The sequence below is a fragment of the Mauremys reevesii genome, unplaced genomic scaffold (genome assembly GCF_016161935.1).
Source record: "Mauremys reevesii isolate NIE-2019 unplaced genomic scaffold, ASM1616193v1 Contig1, whole genome shotgun sequence".
In the NCBI taxonomy this organism is placed as follows: Eukaryota; Metazoa; Chordata; order Testudines; family Geoemydidae; genus Mauremys; species Mauremys reevesii.
The window spans coordinates 2,176,603-2,193,522 of record NW_024100715.1 but is presented as its reverse complement, the minus strand read 5'-3'; the positions used below and the strand labels follow the sequence as shown (position 1 = coordinate 2,193,522).

At 59.1% G+C, this 16,920-nt stretch overlaps 1 protein-coding gene across 1 annotated transcript; it reads right to left on the bottom strand.

The window, feature by feature from the left end:
* Window positions 1-10,104: 10,104 nt before the first annotated feature.
* On the bottom strand, window positions 10,105-16,286 carry LOC120392409 (killer cell lectin-like receptor subfamily F member 1). Its single transcript, XM_039517148.1, has 6 exons — window positions 16,202-16,286; window positions 15,322-15,405; window positions 12,665-12,856; window positions 11,622-11,776; window positions 10,961-11,073; window positions 10,105-10,279 (listed from the first exon to the last, which is right to left on the bottom strand). The coding sequence occupies exons 1-6, from the start codon at window positions 16,284-16,286 to the stop codon at window positions 10,156-10,158; spliced, it is 753 nt and encodes a 250-aa protein (XP_039373082.1). The 3' UTR covers window positions 10,105-10,155.
* Window positions 16,287-16,920: the final 634 nt, after the last annotated feature.

The following is a 16,920-nucleotide window of genomic DNA, read 5'->3' as shown; positions in this document are numbered from 1 at the left end:
CCCTTTTTCCCCCCGACCCAGTGCGGGCTCATGCCCAAGGCACCGGGGTTTAAGCCGTGCTCGGCCTGCCAGAAGCCGATGCCGGTTGGAGACCCTCATGAATCTTGCCTGAAGTGCTTAGGAGAGTCTCACCTTCCTGACAAGTGCCACATTTGCAAGTCATTCAAGCCTAGAACTAAAAAGGAGTGGGACTTTCGCTTAAAGCAGCTCCTAATGGAGTCGGCACTTAGCCCTGCGGCGCCGGCACCGACCACTCTGCAGTCAGCATCGGTGAGGAGCATGCCTTCGGCGCCTGCTCATTCCGGCATTGACGCCCGGCACCGACAACAGCCAGCACCGGTTCCCTGGCACCGTTCCCTCTCCCCCTCGGGGAAACGCAAGGCGGCGCCAACTTCGTCCAAAAAGGACCATACATCCAGGCCCATAGGCCGAACTCCGGCACCTACGCCAGCACCACCGACTCCGGCACCACTTGTCCAAGCTCCTAGCACGGCACTGTTGACTCCGGCACCGCAAGGGCCGTCGAGTCCGGTTCCACTCTGCTCCCCGGTGCACACTGCGGTCGAGCTGGCTCTCCCGTCAACTCCTGAGACCTTTTCGATGGCAAGAGAGCTGATTGCGTTGACGGAGCCAACGCAGCCTCAACCCCCGGCACCGCCGGTGCGGGTTGTTAAATCAGTGGGCAAGCCGGCCATAATGAGGCCTCCTTCCCCTGACCACCAGGAGAAACGTCACTCCAGATCTTGATGTCGGAGACGTTCCCGCTCACGCCGATCTCGATCCCGGCACCGCTCGCAGTCCCGGTACCGCTCTCCATCGCGGTACCAGTCGTACTCGTGGAGACGCTCCCGATCCCGGTCCCCGGACAGATGATATCGGCACCGGTCTGGCTCTCAGTACCGCTCTCGGTACTGCTCGTCCCGCAGCCGTTCTCACCATAGAGACTCAAGATCTCGGTCGACCTCCCGGCACCGGCACGGTAGATGGTCCTGATCTCACTCCCGGCACCGAAAAGACCGGTACCGTTCCCTGGTACCGTCACAGGACAGAACGGCTGGATCGGCGGCACCGTCGCACGGCTTCTCGGCACCACCATGGCCTTCGAGACAACCATCCGTCTCCTCCCACGCCGACAGTGCTGCTTACCAGCAGACCGAACCTGAAGGCCAGGACCAAGGCCCTCCTCAATGGTCTTTCTGGACCCCGTGGGCATACCACGAGGCGCAAGGTGCCCCATTTGCGGCTCAGCGCTCGAGGCCCTCCGACCATCGAGCTCCAGAAGCCACTGTTAGCAGGCCTCCTCCCACGGACATGGAAGAGGCACCACTGGCATCTGAGGAACCTGAAGCTCCTCTCGCTGCAGAGGCTCCTCCACCACTCACTGATCCACCACAGGACCCTCTGGTACTGGGCCTCTCCTCCTCCTCCTCACCCGATGAGGCAGTTGCAGGAACATCCTCCTCGGGCCCTCCTCCTATTAACCTTAGAGCACATCAGGACTTATTGAGGAGGGTAGCCCAAAATATGAACCTGCCGGTTGAGGAGGTAGAAGAGGTTGAGGACCCGGTGGTGGACATATTGACGGCAGATGCCCCCCTTCGTGTGGCCCTGCCGTTTATCCGGACTATTCAAAACAATGCAGATACCATATGGCAGTCACCGGCCTCCATCCCACTGACTGCTCGGGGAGTGGAAAGAAAGTACATGGTCCCCTCGAAGGGCTATGAGTATCTGTACACTCACCCTGCTCCCTGCTCGCTGATAGTCCAGTCCGTCAACGAACGTGAACGGCATGGCCAGCAGGCGCCGGCGCCTAAGTCAAAGAGGCGAGGCGCATGGACCTTTTAGCCCGTAAGATCTACTCGGCTGGCGGCCTTCAACTGAGAGTGGCCAACCAGTAGGCCCTTTTAAGCCACTACAGTTTTAATACATTGGTGTCTGTAGGCAAGTTCACCGAGCTTTTGCCACAAGACTCCCGTCCAGAGTTCACGGCCCTCTTGGAAGAGGGTAAAAAAGTGGCCAGAACGGCCCTCCAGGCCTCCTTGGACTCAGTAGCCAGAACCTTGGCCTCTGGTATAACAATGAGGCGCATTTCGTGGCTCCAAGCCTCGACTCTCCCACCTGAATTACAACAAAAAATTCAGGATCTTCCCTTCAATGGTCAAGGTCTCTTTTCGGAGAAAACTGACCCAAGGCTGCAGAGCCTCAAGGACAACCGCATTATGATGCGCTCATTGGGTATGCACACCCCGGTGACCCAGCGTAGGTCTTACTGGCCTCAGCCGTACCGCCCATACAATCAGCCCAGGCCGCGACCAGACAACAGGCGTCGTGGCAGGGTGAACCAGCGGAGACAGTCGGGCAACCAGGGGAACCAAACCCAGCCGCCCCTGAAACCTGCTTCGGGATCGAAGCAGAACATTTGATGGGACGCCCGAGGACGGCCCATCAGTTTCGCTACTGGATCCTTCCCCATTTTTTCCCAACCGTCTGTCTCATTTCCTCCCGGCTTGGTCCCAGATAACATCCGACAGATGGGTCCTCCGCACGGTGGGAGCGGGATACCACCTCCAATTTGTTTCGCCCCCTCCCTCCTACCCACCCTACCTGTCCCTCTTCAGGGACCCCTCTCACGAGCAATTCCTCTTGCAAGAGGTCGAGACTCTCTTGAGTTTGGGTGCCATAGAGGAGGTGCCAGAAGGCATGACAGGCAGGGGCTTTTATTCCCGCTATTTCCTCATCCCCAAGGCGAAGGGAGGTCTACGACCAATCCTAGACCTGCGAGAGCTCAACAGATTTATGGTAAAGCTCAAGTTCCACATGGTAACCCTGGGGACCATTATCCCTTCCCTGGATCCGGGAGACTGGTTTGCCGCCCTTGATATGAAGGACACGTACTTCCATATCGCCATTTACCTGCCTCATCGACGTTACCTTCTCTTTGTCGTCAACCACCAGCACTACCAGTTCACGGTGCTCCCCTTCGGCCTCTCTACGGCGCCGAGGGTCTTCACCAAGTGCATGGCTGTGGTCGCTGCAGCCCTGCGCCGTCGTCGGATACACGTCTATCCGTATCTCGACGACTGACTGGTTCGCAGGACTTCCCAACAGCAGGTGTCTCAGCACATGAGCGTGGTCACAGACCTCTTCCACAGGCTAGGCCTTATGGTCAACGCCAAAAAGTCTACATTGACTCCAACGCAGAGGATAGAATTCATCGGTGCAGTTCTGGACTCCAATCTGGCCAGGGCCTGCCTCCCTCTGCCCCGGTCCCACGCCATGGCTTCGATCATTCGAAGCTTCCAGTCCTTCCCGACAACGTCGGTGCACACCTGCCTCAGCCTACTAGGTCACATGGCCTCATGCACTTTCTTGACCCTGTACACGAAGCTCAAGCTTCGAAATTTCCAAACATGGCTCGCGTCCATATACCGCCCGCACAGGGACAGTATAGACACGGTGGTCACGATTCCTGGGTCAGTCCTCGACTCCCTCAACTGGTGGTTAGACCCAGCGGTAGTGTGCGCAGGAGTCCTGTTCCACCCTCCCCAACCCTCCATAGCGCTGACTACAGAAGCCTTGGCCTTGGGGTGGGGTGCCCACCTTGGCAGCTTACACACTCAGGGCCTCTGGTCACCCCTCGAGCTGGCCCTACATATCAATGTCAGGGAACTGAGGGCAGTCCGCCTGGCGTGCCAGACATTCCGAGTCCATCTACAAGGCCGCTGTGTGTCCGTCTTCACGGACAACACGACAACAATGTTCTACATAAACAAGCAGGGCGGGGCACGTTCCTCCCTACTCTGCCAGGAAGCCATCCAACTGTGGGACTTCTGCATAGCCCACTCTATACATTTAGTAGCGTCCTTTCTCCCGGGAGTACAGAAAACACTGGCAGACCGTCTCAGCAGGTCATTCCTGTCTCACGAATGGTCGATCCGTGCCGACATCATTCACACAGTTTTCCAGAGTAGACCTCTTTGCCTCCAAGGAGAACAGGAAATGCCACAGGTTCTGCTCCTACCAGGGACGCTCCCCGGGCTCCCTTTCAGACGCGTTTCTCCTCCCATGGACGAGTCACCTGCTGTATGCCTTCCCTCTGTTTCCCCTCATTCACAGAGTGCTGCTCAAGCTCTGGAGGGACAGAGCCAACCTTATTCTCATTGCTCCGGCATGGCCGAGACAGCACTAGTACACCCTGCTGTTCGACCTATCAGTGGCGGATCCCATTCCCCTGCCGCTATGGCCGGATCTCATAACGCAGGACTTTGGCAGGCTTCACCACCCGGACCTGCAGTCCCTTCACCTCACGGCTTGGCTCCTGCGTGGTTGACCCAGGTGGAGTGGAGTTGCTCTGCTGCAGTACAGCAGGTGCTCCTGGGGAGCAGGAAACCTTCCACTAGGTCGACTTACCTCGCCAAGTGGAAGCGTTTCGCCCTATGGTGCGATCAGAGCGGCCTCGATCCTCACCTGGTGTCTGTTCCAAAGATATTGGACTACCTTTGGTCCCTCAAGGAGCAGGGCCTCGCGGTCTCCTCCTTAAAAGTGCACCTGGCAGCCATTTCGGCCTTCCGACCCAGTGAGGGTGGCCGTTCTGTTTTTTCTAACCAGATGGTTTCCCGGTTCCTTAAGGGGCTAGAACGGTTGTTCCCACAGATCCGGCGCCCGGCCCCTACCTGGGACTTAAACCTGGTCTTAGCCAAACGTATGGGGCCCCCTTTTGAGCCTATGGCCACGTGTTCCCTTTTATATCTTTCCTGGAAGACGGCCTTCCTCGTCGCTATCACTTCGGCGAGGCGAGTCTCAGAACTTCGCGCCCTGACGGCTGACCCACCTTATACGGTCTTCCACAAAGACAAGGTGCACCTTCGGCCACACCCCTCCTTCCTCCCCACGGTGGTGTCTGCTTTTCATGTAAACCAGGACATCTTCCTCCCTGTTTTTTTCCCGAAATCGCACTCATCGCGCCGGGAACAACAGCTTCATACCCTGGACGTCCATAGGGCTCTAGCTTTTTATATAGAGCGGATGAAACCCTTTCGGCGTTCGCCCCAGCTCTTTGTGGCAGTAGCGGACCGCATGAAGGGCATGCCGGTCTCTTCCCAGCGGATCTCGTCTTGGGTGACATCCTGTATCAAGACATGCTACGAGCTTGCTCAGGTTCGGGCTAGCCATCTCACTGCTCACTCCACAAGGGCACAGGCCTCTTCTGCCGCCTTCCTGGCCCATGTCCCCATTCAGGACATCTGTCGGGCGGCGACCTGGTCTTCCGTTCACACCTTTGCTTCCCACTATGCATTGGTCCAACAATCCAGAGACGATGCAGCCTTCGGCTCAGCAGTCTTACATTCTGCCACGTCTCACTCCAACCCCACCGCCTAGGTAAGGCTTGGGAATCACCTAACTGGAATGCATATGAGCAAGCACTCAAAGAAGAAAAGACGGTTACTCACCGTTGTAACTGTTGTTCTTCGAGATGTGTTGCTCGTATCCATTCCAGACCCGCCCTCCTTCCCCACTGTCGGAGCAGCCGGCAAGAAGGAACTGAGGAGCGGACGGGCCGGCTGGGGTATATATCTGGCGCTATAGCGGCGCCACTCCAGGGGGCGCCCAGCTGACCCACCGAGTGTTGCTAGGGTAAAAATCTTCCGACGAGCGTGCATGCGGCGCGCGCACACCTAGCTGGAATAGATATGAGCAACACATCTTGAAGAACAACAGTTACAACGGTGAGTAACCGTCTTTTTCAGCTTGGTCCAACATTGAACAGCACCTGTGGCTCCTCATGGGAGTTGTAGTTTGGGGGCCTTCTGCCCCCTTCTGTGTGCTGAGATCCCAGGTTGGACTACATCTCCCATGATGCCCAGCAGTGGCTCAGCCAATAGGGAAACCCCAGTGCATTATAGGAGATGTAGTCTGGGGGAACCCAACCGAGAACGGAGGTATGAGGCCCAAACTATAACTCCCATGAGGCACCTTGGTAACTCAGCTGCCTACAGGTTAATGTTGAACTGACCCCAAACAAAATCATTGCTCAATGGAAAATAGAAACTTTTCCGTGAAATCCAAATTCATCTTTTCAGGAAACACATTTTCTGTCACAGAAATATTTTGATGAAAAATCTCCAGCTGGATCTTTGAAATACACCAGACTAGTCTGAGCACCATGTCCCTCTGTGGGCTGACCAACCCATAGCAGGGCCGCCCGGGGGAGCGGGGGGGGGCAAGTGGGGCAATTTGTCCTGGGCCCTGCAGGGGCCCCCATGAGAGTTTTTCGGGGCCCCTGGAGCAGGGTCCTTCACTCGCTCCGGGGACCCCGGAAAACTCTCGTGAGGCCCAGGCCCTTAGAGCATCTTCCGTGGCAATTCGGTGGCGATGGGTCCTTCCACTCCGGGACCTGCTGCCAAAGTGCCCTGAAGACCCATGGCGACGGGTCTTGGGGCAGAAGGACACCCCCCCCGCCGCATTGCCAGGTCTTTGGTGGCAACTCGGTGGCGGGGGCTCCCCGCCACCAAAGACCCCAGGCCCCCTGAATCCTCTGGGCGGCCCTGACCCATAGCTCATGCTGTGGATGGGTACTGCCTCTGAGGTTGGGAATTCTCAACCTGGACCACCTGCCCAGCGCCCCGTGTAGCAGCCCAGAGCACCCAGTGTAGGTTGTAGAGATCCCAGACACGGAGACTGTAATGTGTATTTGCTGTTACTTTTTTAACACAGGATTTCCTGCTGCGCTATAAAGGACCCTCTCACCACTGGATCGGCCTCCGGAGGGAACCGGACCAGCCCTGGGTGTGGACCAATGGCACCAAATTCAACAACTGGTGGGTCCCGTTCAGTTCTATTAACTCTGTAAATGTTGCAGCTCACATGTGAAACAGGACACTGGCCTTGTGGTTCAGGCCCGGGGCTGACTTGGGAAGTCGGGGCTCAGTGCCTGGCTCTCCCATAGATTTGCCGTGTGACCTGGGGTGAATTGCTCGGGGCTGGATTTTCACTGCTAGTCGAAGCTGCTGTAACAGTTGTGTCAGGTTTTTATTATGATTTGTTGCTGTTGCAGGTTTCCAATAGTGGGACGAGGCCTGTGTGCTTTTGCGGACAATGGCGATATTGCCAGTTCAGGCTGCTCCAGGGAGGGACACTGGATCTGCAGCAAAGCAGCAGAGAAACCAGCAGGCAGAGCACAGTGATTGTGACCTGGATGCGTCGGGCCTTGTCCTTTCAGTGGGGCTGGGCCCAGCTGCCTCAGCGCGAGGGGAACTGGACGGGGCTGGCGAAGGGGGACAGCCCAGCAGCAAGGAAGAGAGACGCTCGCTGAAGGACATCAGGTAGCTCCTCCCCTTGGAGCCTCTGGCCCCCATTGGCCCATTGGGGCACTGGGGTGAGGGTGCGGATTGGCCGGCAGCCCCCAGCTCACTCTCTGGCACAGAGACAGGAACCTTTTGACTTGGAAATCAGCAGGGGAGCAGCCAAGCTGCTGTGTCCCTCCTGTCAGGGGCCCAGGGCAGGAGCCTGGCCCGGGCTGTGACTAGAGCCAATGTACCGGCTGGGGCCAGCGGGAGGGGCTGTGAGCCCTGCAGCCATGGGGCGAAGGGGCCGGTGTGAACCCTGCAGCCATGGGGCGAAGGGGCCGCTGTGACCCCTGCAGCCTGGGGCGAAGGGGCCGCTGTGACCCCTGCAGCCTGGGGCAAGGACGCATGAACTCTGCTGTGCAGTGAGAAGGGCTGTTGTGCAGGCCCTGCTGAGCGCTGCGGGAGCGAGAAGAGACGCCGCGGCCAGGAGGGGATTGCTGGGACGCGCTAGGACAGACGTGTGTGTGTGTATATACGTGTGTACATAATTATTTGTATAATAATACACCAGCTCCCAGAAGGGAAACTTTTATTTTGTAAACTTAAATCCTCATGTGAACGGCTCCTCCCAACCGAGCAGGGAAACTGAGGCAGCAGCTGCATCCTCCCACCAGGGCTGTGAGCTCCCCTCCCCACAAGGACTAATGTCCTGAGGACAATGTGAGCATGTGTCTGTTTTCCTGTCAACTTCCCTGTTTCCCCTCTGCCTGCCAGGGAGGGGCTCCGCCAGAATGAGGGGAAACTCTGCTTGGGTGGGTGATGCCCTCTAGTGGAGGGGCACTGCCCTCACTGGGCTTTTCTCTGGACTCTGCCTCTAAAGGGCCAGGCTCTGCACTGATGGCTTTGCCCTCAGGAAGAACGGGTAGCTGTGCGGCCACACAGCTTAGAGGGAACTCAGGTCACAACACCTGTGACGGGTTCGGTCACAGAGACCCCTTGGGACTGTCCCCTGATGTGCTGAAACTACCTCTGAGCCCGTTTCCCTGCGAGCTTGGGACTGCTGCACCCTGCCTTGTTGAGCCAGACCCCCCCCAGCCTGCTGCAACCCAGACCCAGGTCGGGCTGGGCCTAGGGAGGGGCTCCTCCCCCCCCAGCCGCAGCAAATCCGGGGCTGCTCCACGCTGGGGTAGAGTCATCTCAGCCCGCTGCAGCCCTGGGCCCCTGCGGGGGGCTTCATAGGTAACTAGGCGGCTGTGAAACTCAGAGGGATCTTGGGTTGTGACACCATTTTAATGGGGTCGCCAGGGCTGGTGTTACACTTGCTGAGGCCCAGGGTGGAAGCCGAAGACTGAGCCCCACTGCAGCAGGGCTCAGGTTCCAGCCCCCCGTCCCCAGGGCTGGAGCCCCTGAGGTTTGGCTCTCGCCCCCTGGCCTGGGACAGCAGGACTCAAACTTCGGTCCCCTCTCCTGGGGCCCTGTAAAAATTTTTGTTGTCTGAAGGGGGCGCGGAGCAATGACGTTGGAGAACCCCTGGTGCAGACAAACCCAAAGAGCTAAAGTGTCTCATGCAGAGTCACCCAGCAGGCCTGGGGCATCCTGCCCATCAGCGAGAGAGGGTGCAGCAAACACCAGGGTGGGCCCTCCTGTAGCAAAGCCAGGAACAGAACCCAGCCTTCCCTGTCCCAGGCCAGTGTGCTATCCACTAGGCCACGCTGCCTCCCTCCCCTGACATGGCTGTCAGCAGGGTGCATTCGTCCAGCCCCAGTGACCAAACCCAAAATGAGTCTGCGCTCGGCAGCCCTGTCTCTCCCGCAGCCCGGCCCAGTTCTGTTCTCCGGCAGTCACAGGCCCAGCTGTCTGGGGGGGGCGGCTCCTAAAGACACTGGGGTCTGTTTGGCTTGTCCAGCCAACCTGCCCTCCAGCTTTCCCAGTCCATCTCCTCCTGGGCTGCCGGGCCACTGAGTACCAGGGTGTTCGTTAGCCCCCAGCCCTCCCCGGGGTGCTCCCTGCACGGCCACCGAGCATCCCCATCCTGCTCCTCTGACACAGACAGTGACCCCAGACATCACCCAGCAACACGCAGGGAAAGGCTCCGTTTGGGATCGGGGCTCTGATCCCCTTAACGATGCTCTGAGGAGGTAGCACGTGGACAGCACGTCAGCCTGACTGGGGAAGCTGAGACCCCATCGTTAGTGACAGGAGTTAACGATCCCTTAGGGCAGGATGGGCAGAGGTGCGTCAGGTCACAGGCCAGCCGGGAGCAATGGCCGGGCCGGGGAAGAGAGCTCAGAGTGGGACCTGGCAGAGAGGTGCAAAGAAATTAACCAGGAGTGAAATACAGTTGAAACCCAGATCCCCACCTGGTGTGAATCCGCCCTAGCACCACTGGAGTCACTGGGGCCAGATCCCAGCTCAGGTCAGTCAGTGCTGCTCCACTGGAGTCCCTGGATGGAGGCTGATTTACACCCGCTGAGAAACTGGCAGATTCCTCCCTCCCAGGTCTGGGGTGGAGAGAGTTAAACTGCCCCCGGGCTGTGCGCCTGCCCCTGCAGCGCGTCCAACTCCTGCTGGAATGTGTAACGCCAGAGCTGAGAATTGTTCTTCTCTATGGAATTAACCCTTTAAACTCTTTCGCATGAGGTAGGACTGGGAGTCAGGACTCCTGGGTTCTATTCCCAGCCCTGGGAGAGGGAGAGGGGCTGGTGCATTAGAAGGAGGGGGGCTGGGAGTCAGACCCCCTGGATTCCACTTTTACTTTGCCACAAGCTCGCTGTGATCTTGGGCAGGTCAGTGGCTGTGACTCAGTTTCCCCGTGTGTGACATGGGGCTAACGGTGCCATGCGCTGAGGTCTCCCTCGTACCCTGTTCAGAGCGGGACGGCGTCTCTCTGGCAAATCCACTGACGTGCAGAGTCGCAGGTGTCAGAATGAATCCGATTCCCCTTCACTGCCCCACAGCTGTTCCCCTCAGCCGGGCCTGACACCGGGAACCTGCAGGAGAAAGCAGAGGGCCCCTGTCAGCGCGGGTGGGTCCATCACACGCAGTCGGTAGCGGCTCTTCCCTGTTCCAATGGGATCCGCAGCCGTCGTCTCCTCCAGCTCTGCCCTGGGGGCTGCCCCCTCTCCCCACTGGCAGGGCCCTGGCCAGGGTCTCGAACGGCCTCTCCCTGCCCAGAGCCCAGGGACCTGCTCCAGCCTCCTCCTCCCTGCCGGGCTAGACCCTGACCAGCTCCCTCCCCTGCTCCGCGTCTCCTCCCCACCGGGCTGGGCCCACGCTGCCCCCTCCTGGTCCCCTCCTGCCTCTGGCTGCTCTGTGCCATCCCCTTCCCCCTGCCCCATTGTCTGGGGGATCCCCAGGGCTCTGGCCTGGCCCCTTTGCTCTCCCTCCACACCCCGACTCTGGGCCACCTCCCCCGCCCCCAGGGCTCCAGCCACCATCTCTGTGCTGGGGGATGGGCAAATCTCTCCCTGCCCCATGGCCCTGTCTGCTCCCACCCAGCCCCCCTCTCAGCCGGGCTCCCCAGCCCCCCTCCTGGGGTCTCAGCATCGTCTGACACTGAACACGGCTCCCCCTGAGCTCCTGACCGTCCCCCCAAACCTCCCCCAGCCCTGGCCCTGGCCCCCTCTGCCCACGGAGGGGAGGGAAAGGGTTTGACTCAAGGAATCACTCACTGGGTCTGATCCAGCCGGGCGCCGTCCAGCCAGGTCCAGGCCTTCTGCGGGGAGGAGACGGACAGTCCGACCCAGGACAGAGACGTGCCTCCTGTCAGGGCCTTTAGGGACTCCTGCAGGGAGCATGGGGCAGGCAGCTGGTGACCAGATGTGCGGTCGGGCTCTTTTCTTGGGAATCCAAGTTGTCAACAACTTCAGGACCAGAACGTCTGTTTGGCTGTTTATCTAGCCCCATAATCCATCCTCATCCATCTAACCTCATACACACCCATCGCTCTAGCCATCCATCCGTTCCCGGACATACGCATCTATCAATCTATGTCTCAGATATACCCCTATATCCATCCCCCCTCATACATCCACCTTCTCTCTGTAGCCATCCACCCTCGTACCCCTCTCTCGCTCTCCAGCTGCGCTGTGTTGGGCTCACCCCAGAACGGGGGCGGCACTGGTGGCTAGTGATTGAGGCTGGGATTGTCGAAGCTGCCTAGGGGGTTTGGACACACTGTTATTAACAATTAATGACAAAGGGGTGTCCAGATCCCCTAGGCAACTTGGAAACTCCCAGCCCTAAAGTGTATCCTAATGAGCCCCTTGGACTCTGCACCCAGGGCCCAGCCCTGCAGGGGCAGCTCCTGCAGGATGTTACCGTCCCCTTTACCAGCTCCTCCCGGTCCCGGATCACCAGCAGCTGGGAGCCCCTCGCTGAGCAGTCGGCGCGGCTCTCGCTCCACGTTTTACTTTCTCTGGAGACCCAGTAGCACTTGTCCCCGCGCAGCTGCCAGTCCGTGGGGCAGAGTTTGCACCCGGAGCCCCCTGCAGAGGGACGGGCGTCATTAATGCTCTGAGCCCTCTGGGCCTCATTCCCAGCTACTCCCAGCCTGCGTCTAGGGCAGGAACGGGGTTCAAATGGGTTTGAGTCCCCTTTGTGCTCCCTGAAATCTGGGGCTGGACTGGGCACTGCCAGGCTCCTGGTGTCACTTAGAGCAACCTCTGGGCTGCTCTACTTTATGATTTGCTCCTTACCGGCCCTGGGAAGCAGAGAACACCCACAGTGCACTGCACTCTAGCCACAGCCCCTAGTCTGCCCCCTACACTGGGGGGTGGGAGCAGGATGGTGCAGGGCTCTTACCTCAGCTCCACATCAGCCAGAGACCCCTAGTGCGCAGGGGAATCGCAAGAGGCTGTTTGCATCCATTTTAATGCCACTTTATGCTGCCAGAGTGGCCTAGAAGGGGCTTAGTGGAAATCTAACAGGATATGGGCAGGGAGGTGGGGGCTGAGGAGAACAGGAGAGGAAGTGGGGATCCCAGGGCTGGCTGGGAATGGGAGGGGGTGAGTCCATGACAGTCTCTCTGCTGGGATCTGTCCCTGCTCTGCAAACATATGGCCACCCCTGATCCCGGTACTAAATTATTTTAAAACCCACCTGTGTGGTACTCCCTTGAGCAGTACCTGGCATGGCCACTAGATGTCGCTCCCCCTCATCCCCACACAATTACAGCAGAGGCACCGGCCCGGTCCCAGCTGAGGCAGGTACATTCATGGCCCGGCACCGAGCGGGGCTGGTGGCAGATCGGTGCAGCCAGCAGGGGGCGGCGTGTCCCTGCCCTGCAGGATCCCCAGGAGCTGGGAGGGCAGCTGGGTTCCCACTGGCCGTGCCCGGGGCGGAGGGCGGCTCAGAGACACACGCGCTGGGGTTACCTGCTGGGCTGGGCGGGGTCGGGGGGCTCAGCTGGGATCGGAAACGCTCCAGGCGGGTGCTGCATTCTGCTGTGCAGGGGTCTCTGCTCCCAGCTCCGTCGCTCCCAGGGGGTGTCGCTGTATCTCTGCTCCCGGCTCCGTCGCTCCCAGTGGCTGCCGGGGTCTGTCCCTTCTCGGACAACAAGTGGGAAACTGCAAAGCAGCATCGGTGGGAGTGAGGACGACCGGTCAGTGTTTTGCAGGGTTGTTAGGTGGAAGGACCGGCACAGAGTCCTATGGAGCCACAGGGCCTTGGGCCTTTTCCAAACCCAGCCTGTGTTTGCATCTAAGTTATCCAGCCTCCATCAAAGCAGTATCAGAACCTCAGAGTCTTTGCTAGATTTCGCCTCCCAACCCCACTCTGTGAGGCAGGGCACAGGGCTGTTAGCCCATTGTACAGGTGGGGAAACTGAGGCACAGAGCGCCTCACAGTGGCGAGGACCCAGCCTGGGTTTTGGGCCAGGACAGGCCACCTAAGCTGCCCCTCTGGGGCTGCAGGTTCAATACAGTGTAGCGTGGGCGGGGGTGTGAGATCGCACAGGAAGCTGAGATGCTGGGCTGCAGCTGTGTGGGCATCAGGGCGGTGGTCACAGCGTCCAGCGTCAGGGACTCTCTGCTGCTGTGGACGTTGGCTCAGTCAAAACAGGGCTCCCAGATGCCTTCCCCGCCAATGCAGCCACCCTGAGGGGCGCAGCCTGTCTGTTGTGGAGTTTATCTGCCCCTGTCAGTTCCTGTCTGTGTCCCTCACCCACGTTCCCTGTGATGCAGGGGAGGATCATGGGAACAGATTATTCAAGGGGTTTAGGCACCTAAAGCTGCAGAGAGGTCCCGAGTGGGGTTCTCAGAAGCACCTAGGCCCAGATCCTCAACTGGATTTAAGTATCTAACTCCCTTGGCTGTTGGGCACCTATATACATTTGAGAACCTGGGCGTTATTCACCTATTGGGTTGGTTTTAGGTGCCTCGCTGTGTTGTTTGGTACCTAAACCCCTGTGGAATTCCAGCCTTAAGGGACCAGCCCAGGGTCACACGGGGAATCAGTGGCAGAACCAGGAACTGGTCCCAGAGCTCCTGAGACCCAGATTAGCACCAAGACCAGTGGGCAGCCTTCCTCTCGGGATGCCTGTGAGCTCCCGCCCAGTCCCCCATCCCGCTGCGAACAGCCAGCTCCGTCTGACAGAGCCAGCGATGGGAACACGCCATTCGGGGGGAACATTCCCAGCCATGTTTTGGGGACGTCCTTTCTCCATTTATCCACCAGCTACATTTCTTCTCTATTACGTGTTGAGGACAGTTGTACTGAAACGCCCAAGGCTGATGAAAAGCTGGGAGGACACTATGACATTTCCCCCTGCCCAGCTGGGGCAGGGCCTGTCTCTCGCTGTGTGTCTGTGCAGCACCCGGCACGACGGGGCCCTGATCTCAGCTGGGGCAGGGCCTGTCTCTCGCTGTGTGTCTGTGCAGCACCTGGCACAATGGGGCCCTGATCTCAGGTGGGCATCTAGCTACTAGTGCAGGGTTAATAAAACTTTCCATTGACTTAGATCCCTTTGAAGTTGAATCACTCCCTCGCTGCCCAGACCCGGCTCCTGTCCTCATTTCACTTCCTCTCCCACACCACAGAGAGAAACCATCAGTGTCTCCCCGGCCGCCCACGTAAACAAGGTTACAAACAGGGACAGGGCAGCAAACGGCACCTTCTGCCCAGAGCCCAGCTGGCTCCTTACAGCCCAGCACAGACACATCCTAGGCTGCAAATAGGCCATAGGCCCTTGGAACAGCCTCTGTTATTGTTATTGTATCTAGTGCTGTGGAGCCCAGACACACAGGGAGAGACAGGCCCTGCCCCAGCTGAGATCAGGGCTCCGTTGTGCCGGGTGCTGCACAGACCCACAGGGAGAGACAGGCCCTGCCCCCGCTGAGATCAGGGCCCTGTTGTGCCGGGCGCTGCACAGACACACAGGCAGAGACAGGCCCTGCTCCAGCTGGGTGGCACAGCTGGGATTGGAAACGCTCCAGGCGGACACTGCAAAAGTGTCTGGGATTGAAAAAAAAAATATCACTGGGAATTAGGTGCCTAAATCCCTTGGGCTTCCTTGCAAACCCAGCCCGTGTTTCCACCCATTCTCACCCTCGAAACACCCCCCAAAACTGGCTGCAAGGGGCTGGCCAGACTGAGTCAGACCTGGGGCCCATCTAACCCGCTATCCCATCTCCAAGGGTGGACAGACCCAGCTACCTCTGAGCGAGGAGCACCACGCCCCCTAGTGGACACTGAGAACTTGTCCCCCAAGTTACACCCTTCCTGCCCCTCAGTTAGGGGTTGATTGATGCCCTGAAGCAGGAGGGTTTATAGCCCCTGCCAAAGCACTTGGTACTTCCTGGCCCTCTGCCTGGTCTCGTTCCTCCTATACGTGTCCTGATCCTTCACTGAGCCCTGCTAAGCTCATGGCCCCCGTGAGATCCTGTGGCAGGGAGTTCCACAGGGTCATTGTGACTGAGCATCAGTTTTAAATTTGCCGCCTCTCAGTGTCACTAGCCGTCCCTCCCCCAGTATCGCATCCACGCTGCAGACTGACGCACCCGGACAAATAAAGCTACAGCCTTTGGTGACTCACCACAAACCACCAGCAATAGCACAGACAGGATGAGATTCCCAGCCCCTAGAGCGACCTGAAGCCAGACAGGACACTGACGGGAACCTGTAACAGAACACAAGCAGAGCTGGGCTGAATTAAGGCCCAGCCACTCTAGATCCTGGCCTCAGGCCCCAGCTCCAGGAGTCAGGTGATTGTACCGTGATCTCAGCTTTCATTTAAAAGAGAAAGGCAGTTTTCAGCCCTCACAGAAGGGGAGAAAAAAATGAAAATGTGACTCCAAGCGTTACTGATACAGCAACACTGCCTGAGTTTGCAGAGAGCCTGCACCAATTGCTCTGAGAGCAGGGCTCTGCTCCACGAATCGCAAGAACCAGTGTTTTGGAAGCTCTGCAAACCCCACCTGAAACCCTGGTTTCTATTACCAGATATGGGCAGGAAATGAGGTCTAGTAGGTTGGAGCAGTAGGGCTGGGGACCAGGACTCCTGGGTTCTAGTCCCAACTCTTGGAAGGGAGTGAGGGTTAATGGGTTAAAACAGCAGGGGCTGGGGGCCAGGATGCCTGGGTTCTATTTCCAGCTTGGGGAGGGGAATGGGGACAGTGGGTGTGTCCTTGTGAAAGATTTTTTTCACCTGATCTGTGCCTCAGTTTCCCCCATTTGACCCCCCCTTTTTGGCTTCCAGAGGGGAAAGCTCCCCAGTCTCTCCCCCACTCTCGCTCTGTCACGTGGGGGCTCCCCCAGGCTCTTTACCTCTGTCCGCGGCGCTACCCCACCCTGTGATAGAACCACATGGCCAGACCCTGCCGTCCCCTGGCCCGTCTCTGGGGTCCCAGCCCAGCTCTGCCCTTGATGCCGGGACATGGAGCCCATAGGGGGGAGGAGGGGGGTGAAATCGTTACCTTGGTTCCCAGCTGGGGACGGGCCGCCCGAGCCGCCCCGCTTGGGCCGCAGGTTCAAAGCCGTGTAGCCCTCCTCGTCCTCCATCGTGCCCGAGTGAGAGGATGCAGGGAAGGCGCGGGCAGGGGGTGAGGGGCTGGGCTGAGATCGCACAGGAAGCTGAGCCGCTGGGCTGCAGCCTTGTGGTTTGTGGGGTGACCAGCCCCTACGTGCCTGAGCCGACTCCTGCAGCAGCAGCGAGTCCTTGAGGCCGGACGCTCTGACCAGCCTCCCTCCCGCGCCCCACCCAGCTGCAGCTTCCTATTGTGATCTCAAACCACAGCCCCTCGCTGCCCTCCCACCAGCACCTGCCCCCCAGCTCCTCCCTGCACCCTCCCCCCCCGGTCTCCTCTGTCTCCAGCACGACACAGGACGAGGAGGGTCCCCAGCACTGAACCTGTGACCCCAGAAGCGGCACGCGGGCATCCCATCTCCAGCCCAGAACCAAGGTATCAAAATCCACCCCCCTCGCCCTCATGGGCTCTGTGTCACAGCAAAGGGGCAGGGTGGGGGCTGCCACCCCAGGGCGGGGAACCGGGGGGAGAATCTGGCTGGAGCCGGGATAGTGCTGGGGATGGGCCAGCCTGGGCCAGGGGAGGGGGAGCAGCTGATTCTACAGACCCCTGCCCTGGGGAGTGACCTGACTCCAGATCCCAGCTGGGGGGAACTGCCCGTAGCTCCA